At 45.5% G+C, this 17,199-nt stretch overlaps 1 protein-coding gene across 4 annotated transcripts in view; it reads right to left on the reverse strand.

Annotated features, from left to right (window-relative positions):
* PAPPA2 (pappalysin 2) overlaps positions 1–17,199 on the reverse strand; it is a 188,895-nt gene that overhangs the window by 18,721 nt on the left and 152,975 nt on the right. For all 4 annotated transcript variants that reach the window (XM_072126779.1, XM_072126781.1, XM_072126778.1 and 1 more), the window contains exon 18: positions 14,484–14,646. In XM_072126779.1, the coding sequence (XP_071982880.1) occupies positions 14,484–14,646 (163 nt within the window). The remainder of the gene's footprint in view (positions 1–14,483; positions 14,647–17,199) is intronic.

The following is a 17,199-nucleotide window of genomic DNA, read 5'->3' on the forward strand; positions in this document are numbered from 1 at the left end:
TGCATTTTTGGTATTAAAACTAGTGCTACTTTCTTGAGAAAAGATTTTAATTTTGTATCATTTTTTTATTCTGTATTGTGTGTATTATGAATGGCAGTCATCTTGCCGAAGCTCCTCTTAAAGTGTATTTAAGCTGTCTATGCTTCTCTGGAGGAATCAGTAGTGCCTTGTGCTCACATGAGGAGTAACACTGTTTCTGGTCATTATGTGACTGGTATTCTGCATTTTCCAGCCGCTCTAATCCAATGTGTGGAGGAGACCTAGCTGCTGTGACGCACTTCTCCCCTCCCCCATTGAGTTTCTATGAAATCTATAAGCGTCTGTCCATTTTGCTAGCAAGTTAAAATTCCCAAAACTTTCACAGTGCAAAGTAGATTAAAAGGGAGGAGGATTGTGCAGCTTCACACATGCATTTTAACAGCATTTGCAAGTGAAAGGATGTTAAAAAAAATTACAAGATACAAATGACCAGTGACGAGTGGACCCAAACAATTTTAACATCCCCAGAAACCAAAAAAGTTTGTATTTAGCAGTCGGACTAACCCACTGCTGTTAAAGGAAATCTACCATTTGTTTTCATGCATTATGAACCAAACTTCTTTGAGAATGCTGTAGCTACACTGATGCAGAAACATATCTTGTTTAATCCCTGCACAGAAAAATATAATTGCTGAAAAAGCAATTATAAAATTATGACAATGAGGCTCTGTCATTCTTGTGGCTGTCTCGGCTCTTCTCCTCTTACCCTAATTATGCACTGCTCCAGAGAACGTTATTCACTGTGTTGTCCCTCATAAGCAGAAGAAATCAATCGCTGCAGCATCCCCCAGCTGCTGTGTATAAGGCATTCAGCTCAGGTTGATTAGTCCTATCTGGACAGTTCAGGCAGAATTTTGTCCTGAATTTTATAATTGTTTCTTGAGCAAAACCACTCAGTTCAGGGATTCAACAAGATATGCTTCTGCATCAGTGTAACTACATCATTCTCAAGGTATGTTTGGTTTACAATGCAATACAACAAATTGTAGATTTCCTTTAACACCCTCAATCAGACCAATCAGCTCATCCCTACAGATGACATTAGGCACAGATACGATTGTACCAAACTCTGAGAGTGCAGTCTGGGTAAGTTAAATGAAATCTGCCCGCATGACTGTTAACCCAACACCTCAATGACTTGATAATTTTATTAAGACTTTATACTCAGACGCCTTATAATAACTCAGAATTATAACTAGCTTATAAGTTAATATAAGAAACATAAATCTAATTATGTTAGAGTAATACCCAGGATTTCACCTAATGTAGAGAGCACTCAGAAAATTGTCAAGTTTGGCTACACAATTGTAAAAACTTAATTACTTTAAGAGTAGAAGGAGACAGGGAAATAAAGTAAGAAGAAGGAGATAACATAGAAAGAGAGAAGAAAAGGCCGAGCAAGAACAGGATGTTGTTAAAATCCAGATTAATAATTAATGCTTATTGTTAGGATGATTTATATAATATTATACCTTATATACTCGAGTATAAGCCTAGTTTTTCAGCACAAAAATATGTGCTGAAAAACCCAAACTCGGCTTATACTCGAGTAAACAAAATATAGGTTTTACCAGGTTTTTGTGGTAAAATTAGGGGCCTCGGCTTATACTTGGGTCGGCTTATACTCGAGTATATACGGTATATGTTATATACGTGTGTTAAAAAAAAAATTATTAAGGGGAATTTTTTTAGCTCAATCATTATTCTTAGGATCGGTCATCAATATCAGAAAGGAGGGGGGTACCAAACTAAAGAGCGGCCTTAAGGGGAACCTGTCATCCAGAACAGGCACAATAAACTGTATTCAACCCCTGGCACTGTGCCTTTGTTGAAAAGTACAGTGTAGGTGGCCCGGCTTAAATCTGCCTCCTCCCACCATTAAAATAGTTCCCAAAACTTTTTCTGCCTGTGTCTATGTTGGCTTCTTCTACCGTTGCTGGACCCAACCCATTGCGGGGTGCATGAAATGGTGACAAGATCCGCAGTTTCCCACACAGTGCTCACTGCTAAATTCACCATGGAGTGAGAGGGGCATCATTTTGGTAAGGACAGGAAGTGGAGAGCGAGAGGATTTCCTGTCTGCTCTGGCTGAGATTTGAAGAAACACTGAGCTTTCAATCAAAAGAAGGAGGCGTGTGTCACGGGTGGACCCGCGACCCACATCGCGGGTCGCGGGCTCACCCGTGCCTCTCGCTCCCCGCAGGCGGCACGCCAGCGCATCTCACCTCTCCCCGCTCCCGAGTCCCGGCCTCGCTCCGTGCGCGGTCCCGTGCCTCTGGGCGCGCGCGACACTTCTAGGAAATTTAAAGGGCCAGTGCGCCATTAATTGGCGCTGGCCAAATTGTCCAATTCTATTTAAGCCTGCCTCTTCCTGCAAGCCCTGCCGGATCTTTGTGCCTTGCGCCCTAGAGAAAGCTGTTTTGATGCCTTGTGCTGTTCTTGAGATTTCCTGTTGTGACCCCTGCTCCGTTTCTGACTACGCTCCTGTGCCGCCTGTCCTGACCTGTTGCTACGACTCTGACTACGAACCTGTGCTGCCCGTCCTGACCTCCTGCCTGACCCCGACTACGAGATTGCCTGCCGATTCTGTACCACGACCTTGGCTGCCACTGCGGACAAGTCACGCCTGCGGAACGACCTGGTGGTACCACGCCGCAGCAAGTCCAACCCGCTTTGCGGCGGGCTCTGGTGAAAACCGGGTGCCACTTAGACTCCGGTCCCAGGTAGTGGCTTGTGCCATCGTCCGCAGTGGTTCAGAGGATCCACAACCTCTAAGCCTGACAGTAAGATCCGGCCATGGATCCCGCCGAGGTTCCGTCTCCTAGCAAGCCTGACCTCGCTACTATTGTGATTCACCAATCCCGGCAGATTGCTGCGCAGCGTGACCAGCTGGAGCAGGTCACTGCCATGTTGCAGCAACTATTGGCCAACCAACAACCGCAACAGGTCCCGGAAGCTGCTCAAGCGATTTCTTCAGCTCCGACTCCTCTCCCTGCTGTTGAACCCAGGATGCGCTTGTCCATGCCCAGCAAATATGATGGTGATCCTAAGATGTGCAGAAGTTTTTTAACTCAGTGTTCCCTGCATATTGAACTTATGCCGACCCAGTTTTTTTCGGAACGATCAAAGGTGGCGTTTTTAATCAGCCTACTCTCAGGGAAAGCCCTGGCCTGGGCCACACCCCTGTGGGACAGAAGCGACCCGGTTACAGCTTCTCTCTCAGCCTTTGTGTCCGAATTTAGGGCCGTGTTTGAGGAACCAGCTCGGGCCTCCTCCGCTGAGTCTGCCTTATTGAACTTGCGCCAGGGGAATTCCTCCGTGGGAGAGTATGCGGTCCAGTTCCGTACTTTGGCGTCAGAACTTGCCTGGAATGACGCCGCCTTGTCGGCCGCTTTCAAGAAGGGTCTCGCCTCTCATGTGAAGGACGCTCTGGCCGCTCGTGATCTTCCGTCTACTCTGTGTGGTCTCATCTCCTTGGCCACTCGGATAGACGTGCGATTTAGAGAGCGTGCGGAAGAATCTCGCTTCGAGCAACCTCAAGTCCGTCCTCGACGCCTTCCCCGCCTGGCCCCGGTCTTCCAAAGACCACTCCAGCCTAAGGACTTACCATCCGCAGAGGAGCCTATGGAGGTGGACAGAGCTAGACTCTCCTCCCAGGAACGCATCAGAAGGCGCCAGGGTAACCTTTGTCTTTATTGTGCTAGTCCGGAACACTTCATCGGGTCCTGTCCTATCCGTCCTCAGCGTCCGGGAAACGCCAGCACCTAGGGTTCTTGGGAGAAGCGTCCCTAGGTGTCTGCCAAGCTTCTCCACGTCTGTTGATTCCGGTGCTTCTCAGCGTTGGCGCCAGTCCCCAGATCCAAGTCTCTGCATTCCTGGACTCCGGCTCTGCAGGGAATTTCGTGGATGCCGCTCTGATCTCCCGGCATCACATCCCAGTGGTTCGCCTTGAGAAGCCGTTGGTCATCTCATCCGTAAGTGGCCAGATCCTCTCTGACCCGGTCTTGTACCGCACCAAGCCTCTGACCTTGCAAGTCGGAGTGTTACACAAGGAGAGACTGTCCTTTTACGTGCTACCTCGCTCCACGTCCTCTATCCTGTTGGGTCTTCCGTGGCTGCAGCTCCATGCTCCTGTTCTCAATTGGATGACAGGGGAGATTCTTCATTGGGGTCCTGAGTGCCGGTCCCGCTGTATGGGAGCTTCCCTGCCTGTACCTGTATTGGCCTCCTCCCTGTCTAAGAAGCCTTTGGAGGGTTTACCCGCGTGCTACCAGGACTTCTCTGACGTCTTCTCTAAAAAGCAGGCTGAGACCTTGCCACCGCATCGACCCTACGATTGCTCTATTGAGTTATTGCCGGGCACTTCTCCTCCCAGAGGTCGAGTGTATCCACTCTCCGTTCCTGAAACCACAGCCATGTCAGAGTATATCCAGGAGAACTTGCAAAGAGGTTTCATACGGAAGTCCTCCTCTCCTGCGGGTGCAGGATTCTTCTTTGTCTCTAAGAAGGACGGCTCCCTGCGTCCTTGTATTGATTATCGTGGACTTAATAAGATCACGGTTAAAAACCGCTACCCTCTGCCACTGATCACTGAACTGTTTGATCGCCTGCGCGGTTCGAAGATTTTCTCTAAGTTGGATCTTCGCGGGGCCTACAACCTTATTCGTATCCGCAAGGGCGACGAATGGAAGACAGCATTTAACACCCGAGATGGTCACTTCGAATACCTTGTGATGCCTTTTGGATTATGCAATGCTCCAGCTGTCTTCCAGGAGTTTGTCAATGACATCTTCAGGGACCTTCTGTATACGTGTGTAGTGGTCTACCTGGATGATATCTTGGTGTTCTCCCCAGATCTCAAGACTCATCAATCTCACGTACAGCAAGTCCTAGGCCGCCTTCGAGCCAATTGTCTCTACGCTAAGCCCGAGAAATGTCTCTTCCATCAACGGAGTCTACCTTTTCTTGGTTACATCATCTCCGACAGGGGTCTCCAGATGGATCCTACCAAGCTGTCTGCCGTTCTTCAGTGGCCTCGTCCAGAGGGTCTTCGCGCCATTCAGAGATTCCTGGGCTTCGCAAACTACTACCGTCAGTTCATTCCTCATTTCTCTACCCTTGTTGCCCCCATCGTGGCACTAACCAGGAAGGGCGCTAATCCACGCCTTTGGCCTCCAGCGGCTGAAGAGGCCTTTGCAAGGTTAAAGTCCGCCTTTGCTAAAGCTCCGATCCTCTCTAGACCGGATACTGAGAAGCCTTTTATTTTGGAGGTGGACGCATCTTCTGTCGGTGCAGGGGCTGTGCTTACCCAGAAAGGACCCAGGGGGCGAACTCTTACGTGCGGTTTCTTTTCTAAAACCTTTTCTCCTGCAGAGAAGAACTACTCAATTGGTGACAAGGAACTTTTGGCAATCAAACTTGCCTTGGAAGAATGGCGATATCTTTTGGAGGGTGCTCGCTATCCAGTCTGTATTTATACGGATCATAAGAACCTTTCGTACCTCCAGACTGCCCAACGTCTTAATCCCAGACAAGCCCGTTGGTCACTATTCTTCTCCCGCTTCAATTTGATGATTCACTTCCGGCCAGCAGAGAAGAATATCAAGGCAGATGCCCTTTCCCGTGCCTCAGATGTTGTTGGAGAAGAGCCGGTTCCTCAGTATATCATCTCTCCGGAACAGTTGGTTGCAGCCGCTCCTGTGGATCTTCGGCAGCTTCCCCCTGGCAAGACGTATGTCCGACCTGCTCTGCGGAAGAGGATTTTGTTTTGGGGACATTCTTCCCGCCTGGCTGGGCACCCTGGGGTGCAACGCTCCGTGGCCCTCATCTCCCGCTACTACTGGTGGCCTGACTTGGTCAAAGATGTTCGGGACTTTGTGGGATCCTGCACCTCCTGTGCTCGAAATAAGCCTTCTCGTCTAAAACCGGCTGGTCTCTTGCTTCCGTTGCCGATACCCAGTCGCCCGTGGTCTCACGTGGCTATGGACTTTGTCACGGATCTTCCATCTTCTTCGGGCAATACTGTCATCTGGGTGGTAACAGATCGGTTTTCGAAGATGTCTCATTTCGTTCCTCTTCCAGGTCTACCGTCTTCTCCACGTCTTGCCAGTCTCTTCTTCCAACATATATTCCGGCTACATGGGCTTCCTCTGCACATTGTCTCTGATCGCGGAGTTCAATTTGTCTCCCGTTTCTGGCGCTCACTCTGTGGCCAATTGCAGGTGAAGTTGGACTTTTCTTCAGCCTACCACCCTCAGTCCAATGGTCAAGTGGAGAGAGTTAACCAGAGTCTGGGCTGCTATCTGCGTCATTTTGTCTCTGCCCGTCAGGACGACTGGTCCACTTTGTTGCCCTGGGCAGAGTTCTCCTACAACTCTCTGGATTCTGAGTCTGCTGGTGCTGCTCCATTCTTTGTTGTCTATGGAAGAATTCCACGCCCTCCACTCCCTCTCTCAGTTCCCTCGGATGTTCCCGCGGTGGAAGAATTGGTGCAGGACCTCAGCTCCGTATGGAGACAGACTCGTCTATCTCTACTTCGGGCATCTGCTCGCACTAAAATCCAGGCCGACAAGAAACGCAGATCTCCGCCCGTCTTCTCTCCTGGAGACAAGGTCTGGTTATCTTCCAAATACATCCGGCTGAAGATACCTGGTTACAAGCTCGGTCCTCGTTTCTTGGGTCCTTTCGAGGTCCTGACCCGTATCAATCCTGTATCCTACAAGTTGCGCCTTCCTCCCACCATGCGCATCCCGAACTCCTTCCATGTCTCCCTGCTCAAGCCTGTCATCCTGAACCGCTTCTCCCGGCAAGTACCTCCTCCCTCCCCTGTGGCTGACTCCACCGACACCTATGAGGTAAAAGACATTCTCGATATGAAGACTGTAAGGGGGAAGCGGTTCTTCTTAGTCGACTGGAAGGGGTTCGGTCCAGAAGAAAGGTCTTGGGAGCCGGAGGACAACATTCTGGACCGTGATCTTCTGCAGAGATTTCTTCAACCCAAGAAGAGAGGGAGGCCGAAGGGGGGGGGTACTGTCACGGGTGGACCCGCGACCCACATCGCGGGTCGCGGGCTCACCCGTGCCTCTCGCTCCCCGCAGGCGGCACGCCAGCGCATCTCACCTCTCCCCGCTCCCGAGTCCCGGCCTCGCTCCGTGCGCGCGCGGTCCCGTGCCTCTGGGCGCGCGCGCGACACTTCTAGGAAATTTAAAGGGCCAGTGCGCCATTAATTGGCGCTGGCCAAATTGTCCAATTCTATTTAAGCCTGCCTCTTCCTGCAAGCCCTGCCGGATCTTTGTGCCTTGCGCCCTAGAGAAAGCTGTTTTGATGCCTTGTGCTGTTCTTGAGATTTCCTGTTGTGACCCCTGCTCCGTTTCTGACTACGCTCCTGTGCCGCCTGTCCTGACCTGTTGCTACGACTCTGACTACGAACCTGTGCTGCCCGTCCTGACCTCCTGCCTGACCCCGACTACGAGATTGCCTGCCGATTCTGTACCACGACCTTGGCTGCCACTGCGGACAAGTCACGCCTGCGGAACGACCTGGTGGTACCACGCCGCAGCAAGTCCAACCCGCTTTGCGGCGGGCTCTGGTGAAAACCGGGTGCCACTTAGACTCCGGTCCCAGGTAGTGGCTTGTGCCATCGTCCGCAGTGGTTCAGAGGATCCACAACCTCTAAGCCTGACAGCGTGATTTATAGGTAGGAGGAAGCATGACTCTTCTCTTGAGAAGTTGACTCTTCTATACAAATTTGTATACCAAATGGCAGTGATTAAGGTACAGTGCCACAATGACACATGATTTTAGGTGATATGGGGAGGAATTTTAACCCTTTACTAGCAGGTATTACTGGTGTGAGGGGTAAAATTGGGTGATACATGTGATGAACATTTTTTTTTTTTTTACGAAAGCTAGTAACACAAAGGATACTGTATCATTGTGTCACTAGAGAGTTTGTAGATTTGGTAAGAATCTAGAGGAAGTTATAAACAACTTCCAGAACAACTGGAGTAGTGTTGCTTTGTACCGAAAGAGATGTGGAAAATGAACAAATCTTTTGAAACATTAATAAAAGCTTCTGTGATGTGACTCTCATATCTAACCCAAAATAAATTCTGAAAGCTAGCTCACACAACAGTTTGTGACATATACTTTTCTACATGGAAATTAGCGTTGAAGATTACCTGTAAGATGAAATCCACTTTCAAGCGCTACAGAAGCCCATTTCGCAGCTTCAGGCCTCCACCCAAAACCAGGTCTGGCCAAACACACGTAACAGGTGCAAGTCTTTCCAGCGACTCTACAGAGGTAAGGTGTAATGGGAAGAGTTGCACCTGTTCTGTGTGTTTTACCACACCTAGATGTGGCTCATAATAACTGATGGAAATTAGTAAAGACCTAATGGGGATGTGAGCTGCCCCTAACATACCCAAAGGGTGTGCACATTTGATTTGAATCACTTTTTCTTCATTACTGGAAGTGTAAGCAGCCGTGTTAACATTTTCACAGCTGCCTAAACTTCCACAGATGAAGAAAAATGGATTCAAACCAGCCAAAGGCATGGTAAATATGCAAAAATGCACAGGTTTTGGACAGACCAGGAACGCACCATGTGACCGCACCCTAAATGTCTCATAGAATCCATCCCAATTTTGCATGGAACATATAGAATGTTCCTTTTTTTCGGGTACTTTGCACAAAGGAAAAATACCTGGTGGCCCACCATAGAGGAATACTGTTGTGATCCTCGGAGATAGATCTGACTTGCATCTGGGCCAAGAGAAGAGCTTTAGAAGATCATCGCCAAAAAAAGACAGACAGAGACAAAGGGAACAAAAAGAGCAAACCCTAATGCAGACTGCAAAAGATAATGTTAAATTGTTGAATGTGGGGACTTTCACCTGTTTTCCCAAGAATTTGGGCATTGATTATGAATGGTGTCTGGTGTCCTTCATATTGCTCTTCATGTTCCAGGGAAGAGATGAAACTGTATAGACCAAGGACCTCAGAAAAGAAAAGGGGGAGGGGAGGTATTGGGAAAAAGAAAAAGTTGTGAGTGTAATAAAAATTAACTTTTATTTTTATATTAAAATCTAGAGTCTGAACTCTTATTCATTATTTATAACCTAACAAGCGACGCAAAGATTCTCATTGCTACGCTGTTGCCCCATCCACAATTTGTACAGAATGACTCCTAGGGATGCAGATACAGGTGGGAATCCCCTTATGTTTGCTTAGTTCCCTCCTGTAGAATGACTGAGTCCCACTTAAATTAAATAGTGGGAATCTAGGACAGTGTTATATAACTCTCTCTTGATATATAATGATTAGGAACTTTTATTGTAACCCAGCGTGACACCGCTGTGTGCGTGTGTCAGCTGTCAGTGACACCGCTCGGTGCGTGTGTCAACTGTCAGTTGTGACGGGATCGCAGTGGTGCGAAACACTGCGTCTCCCCTCTTTAAATAACTGCGCCGCTTGTCTAGTTTGCAGTGACACGCGTGCACAGGAGCAGGGCTAATAGTAAGTCCTAATATATATTGAAACAGCGATCTCACTGTTCGTGAGTGTCGCTACTGCATCTGTCCCTTAATAGATCTTTCCCTAGGTTGTGGCTGCGGGCATAGATAGTGTCCCGACACGTGTTTCGCCGGGTCTCCCCGGCTTCTTCTAGGGGCGGGGGCGGCCGGGTTCGGGCGCCTTTTGCAGTAGCCCTGAAAGAGCGCCTACGACAGAGACAGTATTCGGGACGCTCTATAAAGAGGGCCTATAATGTTGCATTACATACTGATAGATCATCTTTACTACAGGTTAAAACTAAGGTGACAGACACTCAAATCAGGTTCATCACCACCCTGCACGATAGATGGGATGCTATGAACAACATTATGAACCGCCACTTGGGGATCCTTGCATTAGATCCGGATTTGGCCGAAATTGTAGGCAACAAAATATCATGTGGATATAAGAAGGGTTCCTCGATAGGTAACATACTGGTGCGGAGTCATTTCTGTAAGGGGAAGAAGGATGGATGCCAGAAATACGCAGGTTTCTATCCCTGCGGTTTATGCACAGCATGCCAAGTGCTGGTGAGAAAGACGACATTTGAAGATAAGGATGGTCACAGACAGAAAATCCAAGAACATATCACTTGTTCCTCTTCAGGAGTGGTATATGCTCTCGAATGTCCTTGTGGCCTATTGTACGTGGGGAAAACCATTCGAGAAATGAGAACTAGGGTGAGAGAACATCTATATTCAATAAAGAATTTTGATAGGATGCAGAGGGAAGCTTTAAAACAGAACAAACCATTCCAGCCAACCCCTATTGCAGAACATTTTAAAAAATGTCACAACTGCAATCCGAAAGGATTGAAAGGTTGGGCGATTACCCGGATTACCTTGGGAATCAGAGGTGGAGACCTAGACAACATGCTTCTCCAAAAAGAGAGCTTATGGATATATAGAATGGGAAGCCTCAAGCCCAGAGGGCTGAATGAGAGCTTTGGATTTGGGTGCTTTCTTTAGAGGTCACCATTATGAACCTCCACTGCGACCCTCACTTCTCTCACAACCCCCTCGTCCAAAACTGTCACCCTGGGGGACCCATATTGGAGTTTGCGCTATCAGCAAATCTAACTGGGATCTCCCATTGTGTGTAAAAATGACATTAACTAGGCAATATAGGAACCTACTTCTATTTCTGAATTAATATTTGTATGGAACAAAACTTGTCCTATTCAAGCATCTATTATGATTCCCTAATATTACCATACGTTTATTTATTTATTCTCTAATTGCTGACTCTTTCACAAAGAATAATATTGATGACTAAACATCATACTTTAAGTAAAGACATTGTGACTACATCAACAAACATATGGATTTGTGGCAACAAACTGGCCATTTCTGCTATTCCCAATAATGTAGGATAAAATTCTCCTCATTATACATTACTGTAGAAACACTAACTTAGTTTTCCTTGCAAGCATATTTAAAATACATTCCTACTATGTTACAATAGCAGAAAGACACTTTCGATACAATGTTGCATCCCACTAGATCGATAGTGGCTGTGCATTGGCTAATTAAGCTGTCACTCCTGGATTTGGAAACAAAAGGCGCCCGAACCCGGCCGCCCCCGCCCCTAGAAGAAGCCGGGGAGACCCGGCGAAACACGTGTCGGGACACTATCTATGCCCGCAGCCACAACCTAGGGAAAGATCTATTAAGGGACAGATGCAGTAGCGACACTCACGAACAGTGAGATCGCTGTTTCAATATATATTAGGACTTACTATTAGCCCTGCTCCTGTGCACGCGTGTCACTGCAAACTAGACAAGCGGCGCAGTTATTTAAAGAGGGGAGACGCAGTGTTTCGCACCACTGCGATCCCGTCACAACTGACAGTTGACACACGCACCGAGCGGTGTCACTGACAGCTGACACACGCACACAGCGGTGTCACGCTGGGTTACAATAAAAGTTCCTAATCATTATATATCAAGAGAGAGTTATATAACACTGTCCTAGATTCCCACTATTTAATTTAAGTGGGACTCAGTCATTCTACAGGAGGGAACTAAGCAAACATAAGGGGATTCCCACCTGTATCTGCATCCCTAGGAGTCATTCTGTACAAATTGTGGATGGGGCAACAGCGTAGCAATGAGAATCTTTGCGTCGCTTGTTAGGTTATAAATAATGAATAAGAGTTCAGACTCTAGATTTTAATATAAAAATAAAAGTTAATTTTTATTACACTCACAACTTTTTCTTTTTCCCAATACCTCCCCTCCCCCTTTTCTTTTCTGAGATCATATTATTAGGTGGTGCACACCGTGAGTGCTTGATTATTTGAACACACCTGTGTATTCATAGACCAAGGACCCCAATGTGGAAGATGAAGGCATCCGGAACGCGAGGCAGACAGAACTCACCATTATTAGGGGTGACATTTTGGCGACACGTTTCAGCTTAGAACTCTATTGTCTGATGCTTGAGTTCCAAGCCGAAATGTGTCACCGATATGCCAATAAAGTGAACCAGGTAACCCCTTCATCATGGTGGTCACTGTGTATTACCTGCCTTGCGGGCCGGATACCTCCATCTAACACATTGGAGTCCTTGGGGGTCCATAGAGGAATATGTTCCACATTGAAATAATATGCTCAATCTCCATGTGAACAAGTCCTAAAAGTGATTACTTATGGCTAAAGCTTTGTATAGAAACATTGGAGAAATAGGGAAGGAAAGCAGCGATGCAACGCATTTAGTAGAAGTTGCATCAGTGCACATACTATAGCGGCGATTCCATGAAGGTCATTGGAAGGTGGAGCGCGACTTAACTGAAAGGATAAAGCGAAGAAGATCTGAAGTCAAAGCGCTTTTGCAAGTCGATGGTAAAAAAAACAAAAAACAAAGGTCCATCTGCTGAATGTTGTGATAGACTTCCCTTTGTGGGTGCGCACCTCTCGTAATCCAATTTAAAAGATTTAAATGACTGATCGCTTTAAAACAGACAAGGGACACAAAGTTCAATTAAAAATCTCGTTCAGCACATTGTGAACTAAGCACTTCTAGCAAAGGTGTGAAAAACAAATTTATTCCAGCACTCTCATCACTGTCACAGATAATCAACTTAATTAGGTGTTAATTATGTTTCACTGTTAAAATGAAATGTGACTATATCCGCACACAATCAAAATTAGTTCTATTACCCCCGCCACCAAAATATCCCTCTTGCATTTTCGCCACCGCTATTTTAAAATCATGCTGCACGCGGAAGACTCCATCAAAGTATCCTTCTCCGAATAAGAAAAAAAAAAAGTCATATTTTGTGCTGGATGAGCAATTTGGGAAAAGAACACGTTTTGTATTATTCTATTTTCCGCACCTGCAGAATTGCAAAACCCAGGGGCCATACAACTCATCCCTATTTAACGTAAACTGTTCGGGAGAGAGAGATGGGAATATTAAGTTAGCTGCGTGGCTGGGGTTATGGGTTCAATGTATTAGAGCTAAGCTGTTTTCTCAGCAAAAGGATAATATTATAGATGAGTTGTACTACACACTCCTGGCACTGAGCTTCAAGGTGAAGGATGACCCCTACAAATCCCATAAACCTTACAAGAGTCATGGAGCTATGGAGGAGTGAAGGTTGACAATTTATGGACCTGCTTTGTTTGTCGGCCGTGAGTCGGGTCAAATGGCAAACTCGGTAACACTACAATTGTATCACATATATGTGCGTGTGAAAAATTAAGCAGTGTTTATGGAGAACCTGACACATGTCTGTTTTACTAAAAGTTTTATGCTGTAAGAAGAGAACGGAATGAAATTGTTTACACTGGAAGTTCTGTTGGCAGTGCTGGATTAAAGGGACCCCTTCTCTATTACTAAAAGTTAGTTGGATTCATCAGAATCTGATAATTTTGGGGCATCTTTTCCCAAAACAGTGTCAGCTCCAGGTTTCAGTAGGGCTTTGGACGGCAGAACCTCAGTGGGTCCCTTTGCAGTGAACTCAAGTGGTGGCATTAAAAGTTCATAAACTAAAACATTCTGAACAATTACAGTACTTTATAAAACTTTATTTCACATTACCTTGCTCCCTGACAGCAGAATATGGAGAGTCACATGGGTGGAAGGGGACATCTGCAGCAGCCAGTTTCTCAGGTTCCTCGTGCATACATCCTCTACTCCACGCCGTACCCTTCCCTCCTCTGCCTGCTCAATGTATTTGACAGGAAGTGAGGAGGTAGCAGTATGAGTGTGAAGGGGAGAGGAGACAGACACAGGAACACCCACTGCTGTAGCTGCACAACCCCCTCCTTCCGGGACATGCTACACGCTGCTGGCAGGAATCCAGGTAATGTGAAATAAAATTTTATAAAGTACAGAAATGATTCAGACTGCTGACAAAGGTGTTTTAAAAATCAGCATAGGCTATTGGAACCTATCACCATCTACAAAATGACATTCCCGGTGACAGGTTCACTTTAAGCGCTAATATAACTTTACAATATTTTGTTACTTTAGGTGTAAATCCAAAACAATGAAATTAACAAGTATTCAAAACTTTCTCAAAAAACACAATTGTATAACCATTTTTGGCATAATATGTGTATTCGTGCTTGAACATGAATTTCTAGCACTTTATGGTGAGAATATTTGTATGCCAATGAGCTACTATGTGGGTGTAACTATGTTCAGCTTAAATCAGTGGCACGGAGGCTGCGAATATAATCACCACGTATTAGCATATGAAACTTGGAAACGATAGAAGCTTATTAAAACCAGTGCCATGCTAAATGAATTATTAGTTATCATATGCAAATCATTAATTTTTGCAAAAATGTTAATAGACTACAAGAGGCACATTTGCATTACTGGCACAGGAAGGATGTTCAGTCATATATTGTGATAAAATGGTAATAGAAAAGTCATACTGTGTAAGATCTGCAGTACAATGTACACTTGCTGTCCACCTCCACACCACGGGTACAGTTATACATTCCCCGGAGGATGAGGGGCAATGGTTCACACGTTATAGGAATACATCGGCCGGTAGCCCAGTGTCCTGTCTGTAGGCAGTGTATTTTCAGGAACTTCCTATAAAAACATACAGATATAAGTCATGTTAGGCATATGTAATGCATTATACACAACAGTAACTCAAATCGACATAAAAAAATCGGCCATTTTGAATTTTGACATGGCTATTCTTATTACCCCTGATAGTCTGTATCTAAAGTTGACCACACACGTTCAATAACTGCCCTTGATAGCTGTTCATTTTGACTCCCCAATATATAAAGCCCAGTTCAGTGATGAATGTCATGAAAGCTGTTATCAAATATGTCTGGCAATGGATTATCTCTTGTGAGAAGGATGATTGCCCTGACATCATCTTTGGAGAGAAGAGTTGGGACACCTCCAGACACACAAGAAGTCTGCTGGGCCTCCTTATGGTGTATGGCCTGCCTAAGTTAGGAACTTCTCCCCGGTTATTGAGTTATATTTAGAGATGAGCCAGCTCGATTCAACCTATTTGGGAAATTGTGAGGTCGTCGAAGCCCTATCTGACCAGTATGGTCTGGTGTCTTTCCCCGGTCACAGCAGAATTTCTGTGAACACCAGTAGGTTGACTTGGCCTAACGGGATCGGGTCCTTTCACTTCTAGACTGTCAGATGCTGTCTGGTTCTCTTTGGTTCCCCCAGGTCAAGTCAGGGTTCAAGAAGGGCGGTAACCAGGGCAAAGCGCCAGCCCATGCCCAAAAGGGATCCACAATCTTCTGGTTCCAGGACTTCATCAGCCGTAATCACCAGGAAATTCAGAATCATAATTTATTTCTTTTTCCACGAAATTGTGATTCAATCAAATAACAGTGTCATATATAGACTAAACAAACTTTCATTCAGTTGTCTAAATAACATTACAACAATATGGGTCTTCAATAATTCACACAAAAGTAACCAAAGAACTTCTTAATACAAAATATTATAGTAATCTAATATTGCTATAAACTTAAAACTATTACTTATATTTAAAAGGAACCTGTCACCAGGAGACCCATTTTTAGCACTCCCCCAGTCCCTACAGAGAATAGTACATACACTGCCAAAGTGTTTTTGTATTAAAAATTGGTTTTACAGAAAAAAATATATGTTATATTGTACCTTTCATTAGTATCTGCGGTGTGACTAGGCAGTTGCCAAATGGGAGGGGCTGGAAAGGAGCAGTTCCCCCCCACCCTTGGGATTCAGCTTCTCCATGTGACCTTTTCAAATATATGAAAACACCCATCACTTGGCTTAGCGACGCCCCCCGGCTCCCCTGAGGGGAGTTATTCATATATTTGAAAAGATCACATGTTTCCCAAGGGTGGGGGTGGGGGGAACTGCTCCTTTCCAGCCCCTCCCAATTGGCAACTGCCTAGTCACACAGCAGATGCTAATGAAAGGCACAATATAACATATCTTTTTTTATATACAAAAACACTTGGGCAGTGTATGTACTATGCTCTGTGGGGACTGGGGGAGTGGTAAAAATGGGTCTCCTGGTGACAGGTTCCCTTTAAACCCTTCCCGACTGCCACATCGCAATATACGTTATATTTGCACATGCAACATGTACACTTCGTGAAGTGCTGCATCTACCATGAGGCAGGCTGAGATCTCTGCCTCGGGCGGCAGCAGGTTCCATCTCAGAGGGGGCGGCACTAGAGCAGTTTTTGCTCAATTCTCATGATCTTTTATGCTCATGGGGAGGTATACGGCTTCCTGTCCCTCCCTGCACATGTGCAGCCATATTCTCTATGCTGCTTTCGGTCTTAACCCCTGCCCCCTGTCCATGTATGACTGCATATGCATAAATGTGCAATATGTCATTTACTGTAATATTATGAATACAGTATATGTGTATTTTTTTTTGCATATATATATATATATATATATATATATAAATATATGTGTGTGTGTGTGTCATATGTGTCATGTTTACGTATATGTGTGTGTAATATTCTCCCTATTTATGTGAATGTGTCTGTAAAATATGTCATATGTTCATATGTATGTGACATCTGCATGTAAGTGATATGTGTTTGTTATCTGTGTAACTTTTTCCCATTGGTCCACATTTAATAAAGTGTCTGCACCAGTTTTCTGTCTGACTTTGCACTGAAAAGAACATGCAAACTTCTTGCTCATGTATTTCTAAAGTGTCTGCGCCAGTTTTGTGTCGTGGCTGCAATGTGTCCGACAAGACCTAAAATTGCGCTTTTACTGCTTAGTTGGACCTTGCACCAGATTGTTTGTGTTGTTTGTTATTTTCATACTCCCATAGGAAAAAAATTATTAACCCAGACCAACCCCTTTTAATATATAGAAATGTGGAACATGTCTCTAAACACACCTCAACTTTGTACACCACAATTATTTTCTTACCACCTCCACCAACCCAACTCTGCACTGTTGAATAGGTCAGAACAGTTTGATTTTTTTCCTTTTGTTTTCATTATTATTCATTTCGGCACCCAACATGCTATGACAATATCCCTATTGTCACTTGGTCCTGGCCAGGTGCCAATAGAGTCCAAAGTAATAGAATTGATGGTTCAAAAATGGACTACCAAAAATTCTATGGAGTTGAGATTTGCCCAATAC

Source organism: Engystomops pustulosus, chromosome 10, assembly GCF_040894005.1.
Source record: "Engystomops pustulosus chromosome 10, aEngPut4.maternal, whole genome shotgun sequence".
NCBI classification, from domain to species: Eukaryota; Metazoa; Chordata; class Amphibia; order Anura; family Leptodactylidae; genus Engystomops; species Engystomops pustulosus.